This window comes from Neopelma chrysocephalum, unplaced genomic scaffold, assembly GCF_003984885.1.
Source record: "Neopelma chrysocephalum unplaced genomic scaffold, ASM398488v2 Primary Assembly neopelma1_26b, whole genome shotgun sequence".
Lineage (NCBI taxonomy): Eukaryota > Metazoa > Chordata > Aves > Passeriformes > Pipridae > Neopelma > Neopelma chrysocephalum.
In genome coordinates, this window is record NW_020897696.1 from 4,360,730 (window position 1) to 4,384,495 (window position 23,766).

The 23,766-nt window shown below is 36.4% G+C and overlaps 1 protein-coding gene across 1 annotated transcript; it reads left to right on the forward strand.

The window, feature by feature from the left end:
* The first annotated feature begins 24 nt into the window (after positions 1–24).
* On the forward strand, positions 25–22,942 carry LOC113964281 (zinc finger protein 26-like). Its single transcript, XM_027676287.1, is given in 11 exon segments — positions 25–89; positions 596–727; positions 809–1,904; positions 8,000–8,129; positions 9,554–9,835; positions 10,708–10,810; positions 15,043–15,133; positions 15,136–15,168; positions 18,065–18,107; positions 18,109–18,171; positions 22,290–22,942. Coding segments are annotated over 7 exon segments (669 nt in total). The 5' UTR covers positions 25–89; positions 596–727; positions 809–1,904; positions 8,000–8,129; positions 9,554–9,605; the 3' UTR covers positions 22,396–22,942.
* Positions 22,943–23,766: the final 824 nt, after the last annotated feature.

The following is a 23,766-nucleotide window of genomic DNA, read 5'->3' on the forward strand; positions in this document are numbered from 1 at the left end:
CCGCGCGCGGGGCCGCGAGCGCGGCGGAGGCTCCGCCTCCTCCCCCAGGGGCGTCAGGGGGGAGATGGCGGGAATGGAGCCGGCTGGGAGTGAGTGGTGTTGGCTGGGATATTGAGGGGTGGGGACGAGGGGGTGCTGGAGTAGATTGCTCAGAGAAGCTGTGGATGCCCCATCCCCGTGAGTGTTGAAGTCTGGCTTGGCTGGAGCTTGGAGCAACCTGTTGTAGTGTCCCTGCCCGTGGCACAGAGGTTGGAACTGCTTGATCTTCAAGGTCCTCTCCAACTCAAACCATTCTGTGATTTCATGGTCTTGTTGTAAGGCGTTGTTCGCTTAATTTGCCTTTCCAGGCTGCTGGGGAAAGGCCGGTGGGCTTTGGCAGCGGGATGTTTGGCGGGATGTTTGGGATGCGCTTGTGATGATGGCTGTTGGGTTGTAGGGGTGCAGATTTCTCACCAGCGTGCTTGGCTTTTAAGATCAGTATTAGATTTAAAATTACTATTGCTGTGGTCTCTTAACAGGAGCTGCTGTAAACTTTACACAGAAATGCCGATTTCTGTAGCGTTATTAACCTGTAGTTAATTTTTAATTTCAACAGGTGACTTGAGTAGTCATTTATGGCATCATTGTTCTCATGAAGAACTCTCACTTCTTTCAGATAGTCTTAAAATCTGTGGACATCCCGAGGACTGGAATCTGAATTTGGATTTCACTGCACGTTAGAGTTTCGGTAGGACAGTTAAAGTGCCTTAGAGACTTCTTAGAGTTTGGATAAGTGAATTTTAACTCTTTTTCTTATTGTCTTTTGTAGATTTGTCTACTAGCAACTGCAGAAAATTAATGAATTTAACTACAAATACCAGTGATTTCTGTCAATGCACCTGCACATCACCTCAAGGACATCACAACATGCCGCTGTGCTTTTTTGAAGTCCAGATTGCCTGGTCTGGTGGAAATATTTCAGGTGGAGATATACAGGTGCAAGCTCTGCCATTTAATAAGGAGGATCAAAAGTAAGATCAGGATGCACCTGGCTCAAATGTGTGAGACAGATATGGCAGGTCAAATTTCAGGGTATCCTAAAATGGACAAAAGTGAAGATGAGTCATATAGCATGGGAGATGAAAATAATGAAAGCAAATAAACTCTTGCAAAAAATAACTGTCCTGTTGCCTGTGTATCAGATGCCTCAAAATATGAGTCCTCACTATTGTGACATGAGCCTGAGCATAATCCTCATGCCTCTCACTCCTGTGAAGTGAACACCTTGTTTGGAGAAGCAGCAGCTCATTTGCAGCTTGAGGAACCCTGCAGTGCTGACTTCTCTTCTATATTCCAAGAGAAAGGATGGAGAAGCCCAGTCTGTGAGTCTTAGCGTCTCTATCATTTTACAGTGTTAGAACTCAGACCTTTGCTGGGGAGATAAAAACTGCTAAAGCTGAATCGAGGTGTAAACATTACAACAAAAATAGCTGCAAACTTGATGTGAAGGGTCAGCTCGTTCTGTGGAAGATGCTTGTACCTTAAAGCTGGGTTCTGAGAGAAGGCAGCACTTTTGCAACATGTGCAATAGAGCACTAGAGCCAAAAGATGCTGAGCAAATCCATTGAAAGGGTCATGATGTGGATCGTGGTTTTAAATGTGTTTATTGTCCCATGACCAAGTGGATCTTAATAGAAAATCGCTGAAAAATCACACAAGCAGATAAAAGAAACCTACCAGTGCCTCATCTGTGCAAGTGATGTCACAAGATGCCTGGAGAGTGAATAAAAACAACCATTAGAGGCAACCTCGTCCCAGTGCATGGTATATCTGTCCTCTTCTGAAACTGAGCAGATAAGAAATCTTCATGTAGCTTGCTTACCATTATCAGGATATGGTTAGATGTCCACACAGTGATTTTACCAGTAAGTCAAATTTTGTTTTTCATTCTCATACAGTTGCCTCCTCAACTATAAACTTATCTGTGCAAATAACTTTATTTGGTCAATACAAAATTTATTACAGAGTTTCAATGTGAGCTGTAAATGTTACCGTAAGAAGCTACTGTAAAACATCTTCATGCTAGTTTAAGCAAAGAAAATGTAAGAATTGCAAAAATTCTAAAAATGCGTTGTAAATGTTCACATTTAGATGATATTCCTTCATTCTGAAAAATCCTGTCTCATTTTACTTTGGATTCTGAATGTTTCTAGGAGTAGTTGACCATCATATTCCAATTATTTCAATATTATTAGCTTCTTAATGGCTCTAATATTACTGTAAAGGTACTTCTATCAAGGTTAATGCTTTTTTTAGCTTTTTCAAGTTTTGTGACACTGCTAATAGCTAAATATTGTCTCCATTTATAAATGGAAGACCTTGACTGAGTAACATAATCTGTGTCTCCTAAATCACAAAAGGACATTATTCCAGTATTTTCGTGCTGTTCACCTTTGCATTAACTACTGATGTTGCTTATTTACTTTTTTATATTTTTTCTCTTATTGATTAAATAATGTTTCTGCTACTAATTGCAAGTGTTTTGCCCTCAATAAAGCTATGCATTTAGTCAGTAGGTAAAATCTTGAAAGATTGTGTACAAAGGTAGTCGGGGCAATGTTCCGGTTAACCTTTCAGTGTTGTAGGTGATTTTAGCAAGGTTTCCATGCCCGCTTCTGTTAATATGAACAAAATTCCTGCTTTATGCTTTGAACTACTGATTTGGTTCTGATTGCTCAATAGGGCCTAGTGAAAAAACAGGGAATTGTGAAATAAGGTGATGGCTCATGGGTGTGCTCTGGAGTTTGTGGCAGTGGTCAGGTAAGAAAACTGCCAATGTTAGGAACATTGGGGAATGTGCAATGACAGGGCTTCCAGTAATTGTAGCCAGGGCAAGCATTGCATCTGTGTCACAGTAAAGGTTTTGAAGGGTTTAGATTGGTTATATGTTACGCAGTCTAATTTTGATGTCTTCATTGTCTTTGGCATACATTGGGTTGTTATGAGGCTTTTTACTGTTTGAAAGGGCCAGAGATAGAATTTTTATAGAAGGTTATAGCAGACTTTCTGGTGAAAAATTGATTGAAAAAACAGTAATTTTTAGAACTAAAAGCAAAACAAGTATTTTATTTGCTTCACAAGGACTTAGAGCATCTCCACTTAACTGTGTGTGACTGCAAGCCAACAATAAGGCTGCAGGCCAGTATAACTTATTCTCTAAGGGATTGGGAAGAAAACCGCATGGAAAGACAGCTGCAATTCACAGTATTTCAAAATAAAGATGACTACAACAGCAAAAAGATTCATGAGTGTTTATACAAACGATGTTTTTGTAAGTGAAAGGATATCTGGTTTTTATTAACGAATTATGAATTGCCTCTTGAATGAATAATTTCATTCCTTTTCGGTGGGAGACGTGGGGATCAAAAATCCGTCTCCCTTACAACTGAAGTGAGAAAACCCGGGACTAGATTTTTCGAGATACTATTTTGGCAATTTCCAGTATGTCTGGGGGCAATGAATTTTGAAAATTATAACTTACCATTCACTGTTATGTTAACATGCAGAAAGTTTACTTAATTTTAGCTTCCTGGTGAAAAATTTAATATGTTAAATAATAATTTTTAAATACTTGGTAGTAGTATAGAATTGTACGTGTTTTATATTTGTTCTGATTATTGTTTACATTTTTATGATAAATGTGAGCAAAGGAAGCCTTTCTAAATATTCCTTTAATGCATGCTAAATTTTTGAAGTGGAGAAGAAACATTAAAGGAACTAAGAAACTTTCAAACTTTTTTCAGGTGTTTCATTCCATTAAAGGAAGCTTCCACTAAAGGAAGAATGTGTAACATGAAAAGGAACTGTCCTTTGCTGATTTGTTGTGCTTGCAGAGCTAATACAATGGGTATAAGAGCCTTCCTGCTTGCTATGGGGATGATTTTTGAAACAAGTTTTAAATGTAGCTTCGCACTTGCGTAAGCTTGTGTTTAACTTAGTGTCACATTTCAGCTGTAATTGCTGAAGTTATTTGGTACAATATACTTGTTGTAGCTTTTGACCTATGCGAAAGCCTAAGTGGTTACTGGGAAAAAAATGTACAAATTGCTAAAATACTGAAGTTTCTTCCTAATTTCTTACTTGGGACAAAATTATCAATTTGTCATTCTGGGAGATTCTTGTATGAGATTATGTGATGTTATTTGTTTTTCACTTTTCTAAAATAAAACAGTTGTTGATAGTTGTGTAGGCTGTATGGTGACAGTCTTCTATCTGCATCAGGGATAGAGGCAAAAGACCGGAAAGATTATTCATGCTGCCTGTCATAACTTTGGGTCTTTGAATCTCAAATCTTAAAAAAGAGTTCAGAAGTTGCTACAAAAGTTGAGTGATTTTTATATTAAAACCTTTACAGGAAACAATTAGTGATCTCGTTTCCATTTCCCATTAAACTGAAATCCTTTCTGCAAAACCGGCAACCTCCAACCAGTAGTTTCTCCAGACCAAATTTAGGCTGTTAGCAAATGTACTTAGAAGAAAATGGACATGTAAAGTACATTGTGTATGCCACTAAAAGTAATCCTTTGAAGCTTGGGTATTTTGATGTTTCCTAAGTATCTGTTCCTTCAATATTTTTCATATGCTTTATATTTCACATCAAAATAGCTCCACTGTAAGGATGTATTTTGCTAACTCATTTTAAATTGTGGTTTGAACTCTTTGAGAGCTCCTTGTTATTGTGTTTTGGTTTGGTTTTTTGTTCTGTTTTGACATTGGGAGTGCATTAAGCATTTGTAGAGCTGAGCTAACCTTGGATTTGCTGCCAAAGGCCCCATGGTCAAATTATGTCTTCATAATCAATAATTGCTCTTTATTCTGAAATCTCAGCCAAAGTTGGTGTCATGTTACTTAATAAGCACGAAATACTTTTAAACTACATAGGAGTTAAGTTTGAATATTTATGTTAATGATTGTTTAACATGGATAAATGTTTCTCTTCTGCTTTAAGTTACTGTATTTACTCTGATTTTATCCTATTGTAACAAACTGTGGCCTTTAATACAGCCAAGGAATGGGTTAAGGTCTGCAAACATCTGTGGAACCACAGTTACATTTTCAAACTGTATCGATGTAGTGAATACAAGATGTGAGAGATGATTTTTCCAGTTTTTTCCCTTTTCCCCCAGTGCTAAATATTTACTTAATGCAAGTAAATTTGTTTTAATTGGTGGAAGAAGGCTTTAAAACTCATTAAGGTAGATTAGAACTGTTTTGAATGGCAGGGGGAAGGACTAGGAACTTCTTACAGTTTGCTTGAAGGCACTAAACAAAGCAGTCAGTGGTGGTGGGATGTGGCAGCTGCACTGAGCTAGCAACTGAGCAGCTAAGTAGTTAGAGGAAAAAAGAAGGCAACAACACTCAATGCAGGGAATCTGGATGCAGGACATGATGAGATGCTTGGATTTTTGATAGTTTTTATGTTGATTTGAGTTCCTGATGGGCTTATTTTGGCAATTGATAATTGCTTGGTTGCATGGCTAGTTGTCTGTTAGTTTAAAAGGAAATTCTTTCTTGTTAAGTTAGTAGCGATAAGTTTATCTTCCTTACCAGTCTTGCTTCATCTTGCTCAGTGACAGCTTTATTTCCATCTGCAAGAGGAAGGTATCCTTTCTTCATACAAGGAAGACTGTATTACATCACATTTTTATTGTTTGTTGTGTTTTCAAACTTGGGGTGGGGATACTGTACTGCTTAGCATGTCGAAGCTGAAGAATGCTTCGTGTCTGAAGCTTTTCTGGATTTCGCTTTGTGTCAATGTAACTGGAATAACACCAGAATTGTAATACTCTTAATGATGACCAGGTTCAATATTCAATTTAGATCTGTTTTGACCCAAAAGTTTAGTCTCTTTCTGATTCCTTTTTGGACGTTTAACAATGTCAAAAGTGCATGCTGCAGTTCATGCTGTTATCAGTTTCAATTCCTCAGATCTCGACCTGCAAAGAAAGACCTAGACCTGTGGTAGAACAGAGCTATGTGAAGAGACTTGTCCCCATGTCTCTGATTTCGGACTGCTGTCTTCGGTTAATCTTATTAAGTGAAGCAAAGTGAATCTTATTGGGAAATGTATAGCAGCCTGTCAATCAATATATTAACTTCAGCTTCATCAAATGAACAATTCTTATGGCTAGCTTCAATACTTCTTAAGTCCTAAAGCAACTTTCAAAGAACTCTATCTAGCTTTGTCTCTTGGAGGGTGAACAAAAATGGAGCGGGGGGGAACTGTGCATTCTTACACCATCAGTGTTTGATTTTCTAAGTTATCTTTAATAGTGGTAAAGGCTGTACGTCTCTAGCAGCAGTTCTTCATGCTGATATATACATATCCTCCCCAATATTATGTTAAAGGTGGCCCCTTTCACTGAAATCAGTAATGAATTTATGATGTACCTACATCTCTCACTTCTATATTTTAACTGCACACTTTGTATTTAGAATTATGAAACCACACTGCATTTTTTTTTTAACTCTAGATGATCTGCTGTGTTACCAGTGTTGTTATTTATTTAAAAGATACTGTTTTCACTGGTTCTTCTGTCTTGCTTTTTTGTTTGTTTGTTTAAACTGTTTTGACTGAAATTTCTCACCATGTTCTTTGCCTACAACTAAAACTTTTCCTTTAAGAACAAATCAACCAAAATGTTTCAGCCAATTTTCTAGAATACATATGGAGAAAACCTTCTGTTCATAATGTTTTCAAGTGGAAACCATAGGATTGTGGGTACCTTTTATTTAAAAAGCCCTAATAGTCCATGGCTTGCAGGGAATATATAAGCATTTTTCAGATGGTGTCGTCTATTAGAATAGACAAAAGGCCACATTCCTGATGCAAAAATCTGTTGAGATTTGGCGTCTTCACAGTCTCTGAAAAATGCAGCGAACAAAGATGATACTTTGCTGCAGGAAGCTAGGTGTGACAGACTGTTTTAGGGAGGCGGGGACAGGATCTGAGAAAACTTGCCAGTTTTCTTTGATACCTGGCTTGCAAAGATTTTTAATTCTTTTGTAGACAGCATATAAAAAAAATTGAATACTGAAGACTGGTGGAGCTGGAAAACCTGTTAGAAGTTGCTAGAGGAAAATATTGAAATGAGGAGATGAACTTAAGCAGAATTTGGCATGTTAGGAAAACTGCTACTGGGACAGGGCAAAGTGGGCAAAGAGTAAAATAATGGGAAGTCTCAGAAAATGAGAATAACTTGGGCAGCAGTTTGGTCTGAAGTGGACAGAAAGGATTTAGTCTCAGACATGTGAACCAGCACTAAAATAAGAGGCTACACAATCACTTCTGTGTACTATTGCTGCCATTATTCAAATGACAATCAGTTCAAGCATCAGAGGTTTCTGGCATATACATATGACTTCCTTTTGTGAAATCTGGAATTTATGTTTTAACTTCTTAGGTATTTTGGTTTAAAAAATAGAGCCTAAAACCTGTTAAACATTAAAAAGAAAACAAAACCACAAAAAAAAGTTAAGAAAACTCTTGACACAGGTTAAAAAGCCAAGTACTCATCTGTGTGGGTGGGTACACTTGAAAAATCTTCAATTGCCTGACTTGACTGTATATAAATTTCTGCCTCCAGTGATCCTTTTGAAATTCATTGTGTAGAATGGGTACTGCTTCATTTCTATTCTCTAGAGAACAGAGAAGATACACAAAAACAATGAAATTAAGGTTACCAAGGCAACTTTAATTTTGGCAATTCCTAATTTTTATTTCTTGGTTTACAATCTCAGTGGATTTAAATTTTATGTGAGTTTTTTTAATATAGGTTGTATTTTGTGTTGTGGGAGATATGTTGTAAGTCTATCTTAACATACTAAAATAAATTACGAAAAATGGCATCTTCTTTAGCAGCTGCTGTGTGTTCTGAGTTACTAGGCTGTACATTGCTATACACCATGTATGAACCATACAGAACATGGCTATATAAAAGTTCACATATTTCTTCCTTAGGTCCTGTTAAATGTAGACCCTTTTAGGGTCACTTGCTTCAGCTCCATCACAATATCCTTACATGTGTTGGTGGTGCCTTGACCACTGAACCACACTGGAGAAACTGGTGTACACTGAATTGGAGGGTCAGGTAAGTGTTTGTTTATTCATAATGCTGTCTTGTATACAGCATATGAAAAGAACCCATAAGATTTTGAATAATTTTTTAATCTGTAAACGGTCACAAAATTGGCAATTTATCCTTCCTTTTCTCTCAGTCACTAGAGACTCCATAATCCAGCAGTTCTTGTAATCTGATGCTTGCCGTGTCATCACATTAAAAAGAATTGGCAATTTAATACATAAGGCTTGATGAAACTGGGTGAGGAAAAAAAGTCTTTATTTTTTTCTTTCTGTAAATAGCAGTGTGCTGAAATGTCTCACATTACCAAGTTCCAGTTTTTACAAATCATCTTCAGAGTTGATACAACTGTTCTGAGATTGATTTATTTTTATAGCAATTAACATTAGGTTTTATATCTTGTTTATAAACTAGGGAGGAGGGAAAAGAGAATTTTGGGTACTTTGCTACTTTGTTGCTAATACAAAAGCAATAATATACAAACTATGTCAAATTAAGTGATTCTGTGCCAAATAATGCTGTGGATTAAAGTATTTCACTTACTCTGAAGCAAACACTGACTATCTTCTCAATCATGTAATAGATTTTTTTTTCCCTAGTTTTATAAAATATATATGCAGCACTGTGTTTCTTAAGCTTATATTTTAGATTGGAAGTGGCTGACATTTCATTGATGTTTGTATTGGTCTTAACAGTGTAATTAGAATTATATGCTGTTTTAACAATATTTGGATATTCATGATGTAAGTCAATTCCTTGCAATATAGTAGCTGTATTATGTAAAACAGTTGTTTGTTCTTTATCTACAGGTCAAATGAGATACTTGAAAATCACGATTCTCCTTCTTGCATTGTCACTTTTAAAAGGAAAGGGATATTTATTGTTGTGGCAAGTGTGTAAACACAGTAGTGACTTTCCAAATGCTGTCATTTTTATGATTATAATTTGTGTTTACCTAATTTTGGTTTTATCTTTTGATGAGCCAAGCAGAACTTTAGCAATTTTATAATGCAATTGTACATCTAGTAATGACAATCTGTACTTCCTGGGTGTGTGTGAATGGCAGTTAAACATTTCTCTGAGTCACTTGCCTATTCATTGTATTTGCAATATATGCAAAAGTAAAATAGAGCAGTGCTTTCCTCAAAATCACTTATATTTAACTTGGATCTAACTTTGTCCTAAAGGGTAAAAAACAGACAAACAACACAAGAAAATGAACAAAAGACAACCCCAAAAAATGGCTTTTTTTGAGAAGCTCTATTTTATGTGTGTTTCACAAACATAATACAAAATGAGGAGCAAGGTTTATTTTCTCTACAACTTTGTCTTTCACCTGAAAGTATAATATCTGAGATTTTTAAGTCTTTCCATCACTGATGGTATTATAAAATATTGGTTGATAGTGTATTTTGTGTTTCTTTTTAAATGAGTTTACGTAATTTGTTTGTTAATTGGCAATCCAGAGAACCGTTGAAGGAGCGTATGGAAAATCACACAACTTCTACATCAGTTTTGTCTTCGTTTTGGGACCAAGTATTCAAAACCAGACATCAAATGAGTGGACATCACAAACAAATCCATCATGAAAAACCAAACCCACAAATGAAAGAGAGGGACAGAAGACAGAAGCCTGAAGATAATCCTGTGTGCTCCAACACAAAAGCAACTAGAAAGAAGGATTCAAGTCAATTTAAATGCAATACCTACAATAGGTACCACCTCTATTACAGCAAAACTTGCTATTTTGTTCCTTCATTGCAGAACTTTTGATAGTCTGGCACATTTATTTGTTTGCTTATTTACTTACTTATTTTTATAAGAAAGTTGCCCCTGGATAGCCTGAACAAAAATAAGGTACCCTGTTCAAATAGCTGCCTTCTACTTGGTTTATGATATAGTACCAGGCTTTTGAAAAAATTAACCAGGTGCTGATCAAAAGGTGCTGCTAAAGGTTTTTGTTGCGTTTTGTTACAAGAAACAACAAAGTGGAGTCACTGAGATAAGCTCTTGGAAGAGCCAAGAGAGGTGCTGTGAGACTTCTTGGAATTCTACAAGTTAACTAGGTGAAAAAAACAGCTTCCTTTGTAGTCAAGGCTGCATTTTTAAGAGGCATATTTATTGAACACCAATTTTATCAGTTAGTGTAAAATTCTACTTATCTGCAATTTTAAGACTTAACACCAACACTTTACCTGACCTCAAGTGCATCCTTTCTTCCAAGGAGAAGTTGAGAAGGCATTTGATGCTTTCCTATTATTCCGAAAAGGTCTCTCTTTTTGATGAAGAAATAGTAATCTCTGGTAGCCACCTGTCCATGAGTTGACATTACAAAATATTCTGATAACTTTCCTAATCTTTAGATAGAGAAGTTTGTGTACATCTGTTTCTCTAGGTTTCTTCTAAGTATGTGAATTTGGTTTGGGGCGTGTTCTTTTTTTTGTTGTTGTTAATGGCCATACATTATTAGAAAACGTTTTCACAATAGTTTAACTAGAGAAGTCACTTCTACAGTTGTGTATTATAAATTAATTCAAATTGTCAAGCTTTTTTCCCCAAATAGCTTCTTTATCCCACTGTTTTCTAGGGCTGAAGTATTTATCTATACTGAATCTGGATTTCCCGATTTGATGTTGATATTGCTTGCGTGGAAAGAAATAAACACATGTTTTAGGAGCTTGCTGAAATTGGTACAATAAAAAAAGAGGCAAAAGTGGAATTTGGATTTGGTTAGTTGAAGGCCTAATTGCTTGAAGTAAGCTAGCAGCTTTGTTAGTAGGTAGTGAGTAGACCAGAGTGTTACTATGTACCTTTCACTTAGGCATCTGTCTTTTGTTTGGGTTTTTTTGTTTTTTTAAATGAAGCAGTCAGTTAACAAAACTTGCCTCTGTTTTAAGTTGGAGAAGTATAAGGTTAAGCACATTACATTATTGTATCATTGCCACAGTTATTTTTGAACCAGTGGAGTATGACAATACAAATTTTTTCTGAGGTTACATGTTAAACATGTCATCTGATGAACGCACTTCCTTCCTGTTTCGAAAGCAAAGGGCACATTTATGGACTGGGTCTCTGGAGCTCTCCCTGCAATGCTGCTTGTAATTACGTCAAAGGTTAAGAACTTGAACTTTTCATACCTAGTCCTGACTTGAGCTTTGCTTGACTTAGTTTTGTACAGCAAAACAAACTTCGTGTCAGCACTGTTTTTTTCTTACAGCCCCCCTGAAGTGCTAACTCCTGAAACCAGCAATTAGCCGTAGTGCCTGCCTGTGGCTGTCTCTTAATTCTTTCTGCTGAAGGCCCTGACCCCGTGGCAGAACAGGATCTGTCTCCAGTTGCAGCGAGCTCAATTGCACACAGCTCCAGCCAGCTGTGTGTCCTGCAGCATAGGATGAACAGCTGATGGCAGAATGGCCTCGAGACAACACTGCCATGCTGACTGCAACTCCAAGCACGCGGGCTGTGCCACCACGCAGAGCTCCAGTATGCCAAAGTAAGTAGCCTCGTTTTCTCTTTGTCCCAGTATTGTCTCTCGTTATGCCTAACACAGTCACTTGGGAAGCATATTTGAGAGTCTATTGATGCTGTAAAACTTTAAGAAATTCTTTTAAACTGAAAAAGGTCTGCCGTCACAAGGTTACCAGTGAAGTGTTCGTAACGGGACTTGGAAAACCAGCTGTTTTTCCTTGCTGTCTTGTGGCGCTTTGTTTGTTTTTCACCAGGAGGGGGCAGCAAATGAACAACGTCAGAGGGGAATTTTTACTTTTCAAACGCTTTTCTAGTGTTCTTTTTTGCCTGAGATCCTCAGTGTGAGCTGCATACCGATGTGAGAGTTTAAAATGATGATTTCTACCTATTTTGCTACAAGGATAGCTGGAATGTATGAATTGGAAATCTTCATGCTTTTTGGTATTAAGCAGTAAAATTTATTTAGTAAAATCTATGTCAAGGTTATAAAAAGCGCAGTTCTGTATGAAGGTTTAAGATTTTTATGACTGTGGCAATTAGGTCTGGGTATATTTTAAAGGATAAAATAACCAAAAAACCAAACCCCATGACAATATTAATTAATGTCACCTGAGTCTTACTTAATATGTTTCAAATATTTATTTTCTATGTTGCAAGTTAATGTAATATTACAATTCAAAATAATGTTCTCACAGACGTTTTTCTCCCATCAGAAAATAAATCTGAGGATACACTAAATCTAGTGATGCTTTTAATTTGTGTATAATTAATGCATTCATGTACAAGGGTGGCTTGTGTGTACTGCTGACAGAGCATGGGAGTTAAAGGTCTGAATTCACAGGAAATTCTAGTGATGCTAAACAATATAACCAAATTTTATTGCCTTATTTCAGCCACAAAGTACAGTTTTGTCATCTAAAACTTTATGGAGGCATACCATATTACTGATTGGGAGTATAGTGGGGTTTTTTGTGACTGTATGGGAAAATGCTGACTATTACCTATCACTGTGAATTTCTTGAAAATGTGTGGCTATGGTTCTGTTAAAGTTAGAGATCAAGTAGTTAGCAAGAAGCCACAGAGAGAGGGCAGTCTATTCTTTTCAGTTGCTGAGTTTTATCCAATAGTGCCTATAAAAGAAGGGCAGATCATAGTGGCATCTATGAGTGTTAGCTCCTATAATCGGTGTTCAAAAGCTAACTGGGAAGAATGAAGCTGATTCCTAACAGGACTGATTTGTTGATGGTCTTGCCTTAATGGTTTTCATTAAAATCCTAAGTGTTATAATGTTGTGGGACCTTTAAGGAGTTTAAAACTTGATCAAGAGAATTCAAGACCCTTTGGTCTAAATGGGTCAGAATGTCCCACTGTATAGATACACCTTATCTATATATCAGGAATGACAGGCTGAATCATCCATATTCCGGGTTCCTTTGGACTTTTGTCCCTTAACTTTAGAAGACTTAACCAACCCTCCTTTTCTCCTTCAAAAAAAGAGAACATGTCAGTATTTCTGGGGATTTTGCACTGCAAGTGCTGCCTACGATGGCAACTTCATCAGAATTCTGAAATTTTCATTTAAAGCTATTAAATGGGCTGGAAATGGGCAATTATGCTTACACTGTCTTTTTAAAGAGTAATTGAAATAGCTAGAAAGTCCAAAAAGCATTACTTTTCTACAAAGCATTTCAGAAAGGTTGTTCTATGAAGTCATTATGAAATGACTTTAAATGCATTGAATATACAGTTATAATTCTCATTTAAATGAGTAGAAATGAAAACAAAAAATATTTTCCAAGTCCATGAATTGGTATGTTACACCTTTGAACTACACTTGGATTCACAAGATTATTACAGAAAATAGCCTCTGCATTTTTGGTCTCTGCTTCATAGCTCTAAAAAGGTTCTGCCTATCCTGTAGGAGTTAAAACTCTAGATCTTTGACTTCTGGGGTTTTTTTTGTGATGGTTTTTCCACTTTAAAGATGACAATGTTCAGAGAAGCGGGGGAAATTATTACAAATAGTTACACAGAATGGCACAGCTTGACTTTCAGAGTTGGCTTTCATCTTGAAGCCTGCTGTTTAAGTCCCAGATTTTTCCATATTGGCCCTTGGTTCTACTGAGGTCACTGTTTTAGCACCTTCTCTTCATCAAACACTTCAACAGCTCCCCTGAGTAATTAAATTCTCTCATGCAAGTTAAGGGCTTTTATTCTTTTAGCAATGTAAGCTTCATTTTTGTGGTGGAAGAAAGTGTTAATCCACACAAACAACTGAGGATTAAATCCCCTCTTGCATCTTTCTTGTTTGAATACTGTTGCATAAAATATCAACTGTATGGTTCACTCTTACTTTAGAATTAGCAGAAATACTTTTACCAGTAGAATTCTTGAATATAATATAAACTAATTTCATTGTTTTTTAAAATACTTTGTTTTCAAAATAGCTAGACTTTAATTGCCTTCATAAATCTGTTGTGAAAATAGCTGCGTTTTCATTATAAAGTGTTTAAAGATGAGTAATCCTGTTTATTACATCCAACATGTGAATGTAATGCATGTATTTGGAAATAGTATTTACTCAGTAATTAATTATTTACAGGTATGTGTCCTTTTGCTGAGTGCTTGTCAATAATCTGGATAGAGGTGCACCTTTTTAAACCTGCTATAATTGACTTCCACAAGGCAAAAATTTAAAATTTCTATGCTCGTCTTTCTCCCTTTGAAATTATTGTGTGTTAAAGATGTGACTTTACAGCATTAAAGACTTGTGTTTGAATTTGTCAATAGCCAGTGCTTCCTCTGTTGCTGAAATTTGAGGAACTCTTAAGTTAGAGCTGTATGGTTTTGAGCTATTCTAAGCATGGTATGGGGAAGAATCTGGAAAATCAAGGAATTTGGAACACCACATCTGTGATCTGCATCGGTCTTTTCAAATGTTTTAAAATTTTGATTCCTCGGAATCCTCTTGGTGTATAAGCACATACATAATTTTCATATGCTTCCCCCCCCTTTTAAATAAATTCCACTTGCAGGCCTGAAAGAGTAGCAGGTTACACAGCAGAGACAAATAATTTCTAGAAGACTTAGGTGGACCATTCAAACATAAAAATACCACAATCTGATATGATCATGTTGCGTTATGCAGTATTGGCTGCTAGTAAATTAATTTGACACAGCAAACTGTCATTTTGGGAATATAAGTAAATAACTGAAAAATAATAAACTAGTGACTGAAGTATTTCATTGTATATAGGTTTGATAGGAATCTTTGTGCTCTTCTCCATAGTGATATCAATCTTTCCTAACTAATAGCCTTAAATACTCATAATAAAAGGCATTAAAAGCCTAAATTAACACAGTAACTGAGAAATGTAATCCCTCCAGACCACTTATACAGGGAGAATAGATGATGATTTTCCAGCTGTGACAAGGTTCATTTCCTTTTTGACAGGAAGCATTCTTACAGTTAGCTCTGCAGAAACACATGGGAATGCATGCTGGCATCAAAGCCTTTCATTGCCAGCACTGTGACTAGGAAACAAGGTCTCTCTGATACAGCAGATGCAAATGCATACAGGTGGATTACATATATGTCTTCTCTATGTTACCACTTAAGTAAACTGCTTAGGGAGATAAAAAAAGTACTGTACAGTTGAATATTGAATGCTGTGTAGGAGTGATTCTTTTGTGACATGAAAAAAATTTATAGAGAAAAGGGGTATTTTTCCCCTACTGATAATTTTCCCTCTTATGTTGAATATGCAGAAACCAAACACTGTGATCCTGATTTAACAAAATAGGCAAATTTTTAACAGAAATGTTTTTTGGGTTTTTTTAATGGCAGTTAGGCATATTGATCTTTAAGGATATATTTGATCCTGTTTTAGAATTTGTGTTCAGAAGACACCTACCTAAAGATACAGATACTGCAAAGACAAGGATAGCTTATGTTGCTGGCTTGTTAACTGAAAAGGATGTCTCTGCTAGTTCAGAGGGATGTGGGCTTTAACCGGTTCGTAAGTCTTTTTCTGTTCTGGTACTCCATAGCTAGGGAAGAAATAGGAATGTCTTCTCAAAACTTTTAAAATCAGCTTGCACGTACTGGCATATTTCAAGATTTTCAGTATAACAGATTTGTTTTTCCACCTTGAGTACATTCCCTTTCATTTTCTGGAAAGCTTCCTGCTTCAGTTTTTTTGTTTTGAAATTTAATGTTGAATCTCTATCAAAGGCCCAGCCTCTCTGTGTCTTATGCTCTGGGGTTCTTTCTGCCTCAGTCAAGTGATTTGTTTACATAGACTTTGTATTGCCATGGTTATATTAAGTCTACCGTTCTGCCAGAAAAGGCACTTGCATTAGAAATTCCGAATTACACTGAAGAAAGTACTTTGTAGCACTGTCTGCTTGGAACTGTTGGATCTACTCCATCTTGTTGTTATTTAAAAAGTAAAGCTTTCCTCCTTTCTTCTGAACTGAGCATTTCATAGGATTAGAAAATAAGTTTAGCTGAATGAATAGGATGGAAACGTGCTATGTTGTGTTAATGGTGTCTTGAAAACTGCTACTTGTTATGTGCAGTGGGTGGGTGGACAGGACAGTGGGGCCAATTCGATGCTTGTGGTAATATTTAAATAAAATAGCTTGTGGAGAACTTGTCCTATAGGACCTGGCAGCATAGTGACTAGGGAATATCCACCTTTGTCCACATTGGCAGAATTAACTTCCTGTCAAGTTGAAGAAATGGAATACTCTTGCAGTCGTTTGGCAGGAGTGCTGCGCTCCCAACACTTGAGCATTGTGGGTGGTGCTGCATCCTATAGCGTTGGAGACACGACATCACACATGGTGACAGAGGAGAGTAGGCAGATGTCTGGCAGGAAACATAGGTGTGAAGGGGGCTGATAGACGTCTCATGCTACTGGGACAGATGGCTCTCAATCTCTGTGGTGGCAAGTGTGCTGTGTCTTCAAAGACAGACATTTGTTCTATTAAATATTCTTAGCTTATGTAGAAGGCAACTGACAGGGCTTCTAAAGGTACAGAAGAAGGAGAGTGATGGACAAAAAAGCGCTAACTGACTTCTACTGGGAGCCTGGCTAGGCAGTGTGGCTAGGCACTGTTAATGGTGTTTAGGTGCATAAGTAGACAAGTGACCAAACCCACACAAAATAAATTAAACTTATGCAAAAAATAAAGACACTAAGTCACTGACTAGAAGAACATTTGCAAATCTAGAACTGTCTCCTATTCCTTGTTATGCTGATTACCACCTATGTGACCCACAGCAAACACATGTAATTAGTTTTAGGAAGCTGCTTATTAGCTATGAAAATATAATTTATTGTCTAGATAACCAAGCCATTGACAATTGCTCCTGAAAATGTCATCAGCCTTTTCCTGTTTACTTCCCCGTTGACAACTGGGGGTAAGCATAAAGAATGCTGGCTATGCAGTAGTCTTGCAATGTGATATCCCCTGCAGTAATTCTTGAAAGATAACAGTAATAAAACTGGCACAGTAGACTTACTTGTAATAATGTTGGTGTGAAGTGTCTTGAGGAGAATTGTTACTATACCAGGGTTGGAGTTAGGACTTAACACCAAGGATTCTTAAAATTTGTTCATTTCTCACTATTTTTTTTTTACTCAAATGTTTTCATCGGTATTTATTTTATTTTTGGCTATAAAAATGAAAATAAGTTTACCTATTTGGGGGTTGGACTGAATGACCTCCATTCAACCCTTACTTTTCTGTGATTCCGTTTAATTTTTTTAATCTGTGGTTAGGTTCATTTCAGGTTTTCCACTGTAAGACTAATTTTTCAGAATTTTCATACAAATATGAAGTTAAATATTGTAAATTAGAATTTGTCAGTGAGAATGTAAATGAAAGGGGAAGCTAGTTCTTTGAGAATATACCTCTTAATGTTTTTATTATTGAAAGTCATTGTTTTCCTTTTTCATTGTGACCTAAATATTGTCCTTGCTGTCGTTAGAGAAAATTCTTCATGTTTTCTTCATTAAGTTAAAATGCCTTTACCTTAATGTAATTTCCTATCGCTTCTTGAAAATTTCCTGTTCTGCTACATTTCCCCTTTGTGGGGGATTTGCTTGTTTTCAGTTGGTGACATAGAGTACACCGAAAGTTGTCCCTCTGAACTTTAATTCAGAAAAAAAGATCAAAACTAAATTTGGAAATAGTTCTGCCAGTCTTTCTTGACCAGACTTATGGTTGAAGCCAAATTTAGATGAGGTAGGTCTGCTACTGGTAAAACAGACTACAACCTTTTACTGCCCAGACCATTATCTAAGATCATGCTTCATTAGCAACAGGATCATATGAAAGATGAGCTGTGGCTTGGAGGATGTGCTATAAATGCTAATCTGGTGATACTTTTCTGAATTTCCCACACACACTTTGTGTTCCCCTGGAAGATATGGCATCCTTCATATTTGCTTTCCATTCCCTGGTAGGCGAGAAGCCTTTCAAATGTGAAATCTGCTCTTATGCCTCTATAGTGGCACTTGCAAACACATGCTAGTGAGACACCATGTGAATGTTGCCTTTGTTCATATAGTTGGTAACTGTAAACAATCCCTCTGTCAGACAAATTCTGTACATCTGTTGGCTTTGAAAAAACAACAACAAATCCCCACACCTTAAGGTAGGCACTCCTTACTCCCATCACTACATATATTCGTGTTGGGACCTTTACTCTATGAAGGCTTTTTTGTTTAAGGGAATTGCTTTCTGTCCCCTATTTACAGCTCTTTCTGTATTTAACTACCACATAGACTGTGCTGCAAGATGTATGGAACACTAACAGGATAAATACAAAAATATCCAGTAGAAGGTGACAGTACCTGTGCATGTGTGTGAAAGGGTACTCAGACAAGTGGTAGGACTTATGTAAAAAAAACAAAAATGTGTTCATTCACTAACTATATGTCCTATTTGGTGGTTTAGGTGCACCACGTTGCTTTTTCACTCTGATTTTGTCTGCAGCTTTGTTTGTAGTGTTTTGATTCCACCCTCCCACAGATTGAGGAAATGATCACATTTTTGATAGTGCTAACACATCTCATTTTGCAGTGGTAGCAGAGTGCATCATGTGATAAGTGGGAGCATGAGCTGGTCTTAGTAAAACCAAAGTACATGTTGAAAGTATGTACTTAGCAGGCTTTAAATGTTAAATTTGTGTGTGTCTAAACTCTTTACACTAAATAATGTACTGTTTGCTTTGTTTATTTTTTTTTGTTTTAAAGCTAAAAGGTTTAAACGAAGGTAAGCTAATGTCCACGAGTCACTTCTTGAGGTGTGCAGTGGTTGGTGGAAAGACAGCTTGATTAGTTTTGGTTTGTTACTTGTGTAACAAAAAAAAAATAAAAAGATTAGTTTACTCTGGTTCTTTAGCTCTTATAATAAAGGTAATTCTGATTACAAAACCAGTGCTCCTTTTGGAGAGCCTTTTGATGCCAGAATTAAAAACTGGAAATGCAACCAGCAAAAGTGATAAAATACCTTGAGCTTAAAGTAAGTTCCCTCTTCACCAAGAGGTGTTCAGTATCTGGTAATGGAATAACAGGAAAAAAAGGCTTTTTCCTAGTTTTTGTGGCAGCTGTGTAAAAATGCAGAATTGTAAATATTATCCAAATGTTGTAACAAAAAATGAAGGAAATTCCTATAATGAAATGATCACTTACTGGCCTTGTTGCAATGATTTGTTTAGTTGTTGGATACAACTAAGCATGGCAGGGAGCTGTCATTGAGTCCTGTACTACTGAGTATCCTTTTTTGAGACAAATCATTTTGTAATACCTGCCATGATATTTCATCTCTTTTTGCAGTGTTACTTTAGAAGCATATACTTTTTCATTTACTTGTAATAAGCCTCACTTACAGGAACCAATTATTTTGTTTCTTTCAAATTGTCAATATGCCTCCTTCCACCAGCCTACTTTGCCCTGTTAGATGCATGTTAGCCATCATATTATAAACATTTGCATGCTTAACTTTTGCTGTAAAACTGGGTCCATTTGAAATTAATAGAATTGTTCTTTAATAAATTTAAAACATTATATAAATTTAAAACATTATATAATGAGAGTCTATGGGATCAGGAAGTGAATGTTTTAACCAGTGTCTGTAAGAGTAAATGCTAACACCATCTGAAAGTACCTTTTCATTGTATGTGAAATCTATACTTAAAAAATATTTAGTTCATTTCTGCATAGTGTTCCAGACCTAAATAGTTTGGATGTTTGAAATTGCCACTTGTGAAACAATTTGCCTGAATTGGGTAAATACAGTTAGGGTTGTTTTGGTTTTGTTTTTTCTTAAGTAATTTATTTTGGGTCTGTAATAGTCCTAAGAATTTTAAGCACAATAGAATGTAGCACACTCTATTTCAGAAGTTGTATCAAAAATACAATGAAGTGTAGGAATACTAAAGAAAAAATAAAGAAAAAAAAACCTAAACAAACCCAACCTAGCCCCCAAGCATATTCTTTACACCAACACAGAACCCATTGGCTGATTCAGTGTGCTGTATTCAACAGCAAGGTATAAAGGGTAGAAATCACATGCAGATCTGAATGTAAGCAAGACTAAGGATGGCGTACCTGCAGTGGTGAAATATACAGAGAAGTGTGATCTCTAAATCTTTACTGTATTTTGATATAGTTCATGAATAAATATAAATTACTTACTGATACTCATTTACAAAATAATGTATCTCTACGTGTATTGACACGTGTGTATATATATGTACATGTTTGCAACTGGGCTGTTCACAACAGTTAGTCTTTAATGCTTATCAAGAGGTTAGAGCTATGTAGAAGAGGAGATGTATATTTGCTTGAGATATCTGCCTTGCTTAGTGACTTGGAAGAGGCAGGTGACTGCTTCTGATGGCACAGAATCTGACGGGTTCACATTTTTTGTAGTCTTGCTGTCAAAGACTGCAAGAAGATTTCATGGAAATTGTGGAATTCTGATGATAGTAGAGATAAGGAGGGTTCTGTGCTGCTTTAAGAATAATTTATGGGAAAATGTTTCATCCTTTGTGTAAATCTTAGCTTGAAAATGCATGTTTTTCTGTGCTAGGTCAATCAGTTAAATTTCTTGTTAGGTGTGAGGGAAAAGGAGTGTTAAGGTATGCTTCTCTATTAAGTTAAGCATACTTCAGGATGCCTCAGGTCTTTTGCTTGGTGCATTCCTGTAATAACACCATCACCAAACACTACTACCCCAAATACAGAAAACCCATAAATATTGGCATCACTGACCATGAAGTTTTTAAACTGGTATAGTATATACATTGCTAAGTCTAAAATTTAGTTTTAGCCAACTTAATTGTTTAATCTGACCTCTCTGTAGATTCTATTCTATATTCAATGTAGAATGATGGGCATTCCTACAAGATGTCTTAATTTCATATGAGATATTATTTAAATGTGTGGGCTAATTCACCTGTTAGGATTTCTTACTACCTGCCTACAGTTAACTTTACAGTGGAAATGTAGAAGATAATACATCTGTTGACTATGTGGGTTGAATCCTCCTGTAGATGATTGTTTTAATATCTTACCTCATAGGTCTGCAGATAGTTGCTGTCAAAATAAATAGATCCTCAATATTTGTTTGAGGGAAACCCAAAATTCAGAGAAGCTTATGTCATAAATTGGTAAGTTTTGGAGTCTCATTGTTTGATGTTAGATAAATGCTGAGATTAACCCAAAAGTCTGCGTCTAGGTTCTCTTGTAGCCTGTGTACAGCTGGATTCTTGGTTGATCTTGCATGAGGGAAGTGTCAGAACCCAAAGGTTTAGATTTTAGATTTGATATTTCCTACATCTGATAGAACTGAGGTTTTGATTAGTATCAGATGATAATTCCACTGTCTCAGGGCACGATTTTGACCAATAGTAAGTATATGGCAGACCTCACATTTTAGTACAGAATGAATCCTGCACAGTATTTGTCAAGAATTAACTTGTTATGGTTAAGTTCTTTAGTTTGAGGTATGTCCCTCAGTCATAGTGCAGAATAGGTAGAATAAATGACAAATGCAAGTTCAGAACTTTTCAGTATATTCTGACCAGTTCGCAGCTTTCAGTACGTTGAGCTAGAATTATATGCCCATGCAAATATGTGCATCGCTGGTGTATGTGGTTTCATGCTGGTGCAATTGTATTCAAAGGATCTAAGTGCATATAAGTCCTATTAAGACTAAAAAGTAAATTGGGACACTTTTTTTGTAGGAGTTTAGATCTTTTGTTGCCTCTATAGAGGTTTTATTTTCAAAGAATAGATATATCCAGAAGAATATCCACAGCTGCACAACTAACTGAAATAGAAATACTGCTGAAAATGTGGTGCAAACTCCACTAACTTACTCCAGTGGTGGGGAAAAATGGTGAAAGGCGTCACCTTGCTTGTGTAAAAGGAGAGGCATTTTAGGTCTAGAACCCCTTGCTTGTGAATATAGCTAGCTATAACCAAAATCAAACAGGAGAGCTGTATTCTGGTCTAGCTCTGCTACTGGACAGGGCCATTAGATCTTGAGAAAGATGACTTACTGTTTGACTATTTTGGATTTGTGAACACTACAGCTAGAGACTGACTGCTTGTGCTTGTGCAGTGTTCATTCACTGCTGCTGATGGTAGTAATGACTGATACATTTCTGTTTCATTACAGCATTCAGAAGAAGAGCTTGGACCTTCACATACACTGACCTCACACTGGTGAGGTGTTTGGTTGTGGTTTTTGCTGCTCTTCTTTCCCTGGCAAACAACTTCTCTGAAAACATATTAGGAAATATCACCTGGGTTCAGGAACCTCATTAACCAGTTCCCAGCCCATCTTTACCTTCAAATTACTCCTTGTGGAACATTAGGCTCTTCATGCTTAAACTTCCACCTGAGCATCCCAGCAAATAAAGAAGCTGTTGGCATGGTCAGGCTTTTGTGCTGAAAGCCAAGGATTATCTGCAAGAAGAGAAGAAATGGCCCTTATGTGGCAATTAAAAGAACTTAGTATGGTCTTTCCAAAGTACTTTGTGTGAGGTATGGTACAGGTGGTAACTTTAGTGTGCTGAGAGTATCGTAGAGATTTATCTTGCACAAAGGGTGGACATGTTGATTTTTGGTCTGGTTACCTCTTACTCATACATTCTGCTTACTTACTAATGAAGAGTTTGACATTTCAAGGCAGAATCTGTTGAAAAGCGTCAAAGCTGACAGTGAACCCTACAGGTGGTTTGTGTATTACATCTTTCATTTTTAATGCAGTCTGTATAAAACAGTAAATGACTCAAGAAAATGTACTGATGCTGTGGCATTCAATGTGGTTAAAAGTATTCACTAAATTTCTTCATGGTTACTTCTTATAACGTGTCTATTATCATATTATTATTATTCAATGTTGAAGTAAAAATATAAACTATTGAAATATGACATCAAATAAACTTGACTTGAAAATTCAGTGGTTAAGTACATCTGAACCTTATTTACCCAAATAGAAATTGCTCAGTTTAAAATGGTTTTATTCCATTATTATTTGCCTATGATGGTTTAAAAAACCCATGGGGATAAAGAACCTAGTATCTCAACTTTCTACCAGACAGAATCACTGTTCTCTTACACAAAATTGTAAAGAACATACTACTGCAACAGGATAAAACTTTCCGTTCAGGTAAGTTGTAGATTTCTTGATTTACAGGAAAATGTTAGTAAGAGAGTTATGTGGAGAGGAGCTACTGGCAATTTATAGGTAGAACCTTTATTAAAGAATTAAAGAGAAACTTTTTTCAGAGAAGAAAATTCTTATATTGTTAGAAACTGATGAGCAGAACAAACCTCATCTTCCTCTACATTTGGTACAGAAAAGGTTGGAGATGCATACCAAATATAAACGCTTTGTCCCTCTCCATCTGGAAGCATAATAGTTGGACATTTGCAACTGAGCACATACGTTATTACTAATGAGAAATATTTCTTTCCTTAAAATGCTGCAATGTAAATTGCATTAACTTGTTTGCACAGCAATCTGATGGTTCTTTAACTTGAAATTGCTTGAGTGGTAAGTACTCATTTATGACAACAGCAGCACTTTATTCTGAAGGATTGCAGCTGCTTTTCACTGATTTTGCGCTGGGGAAACATTTCGATCCATG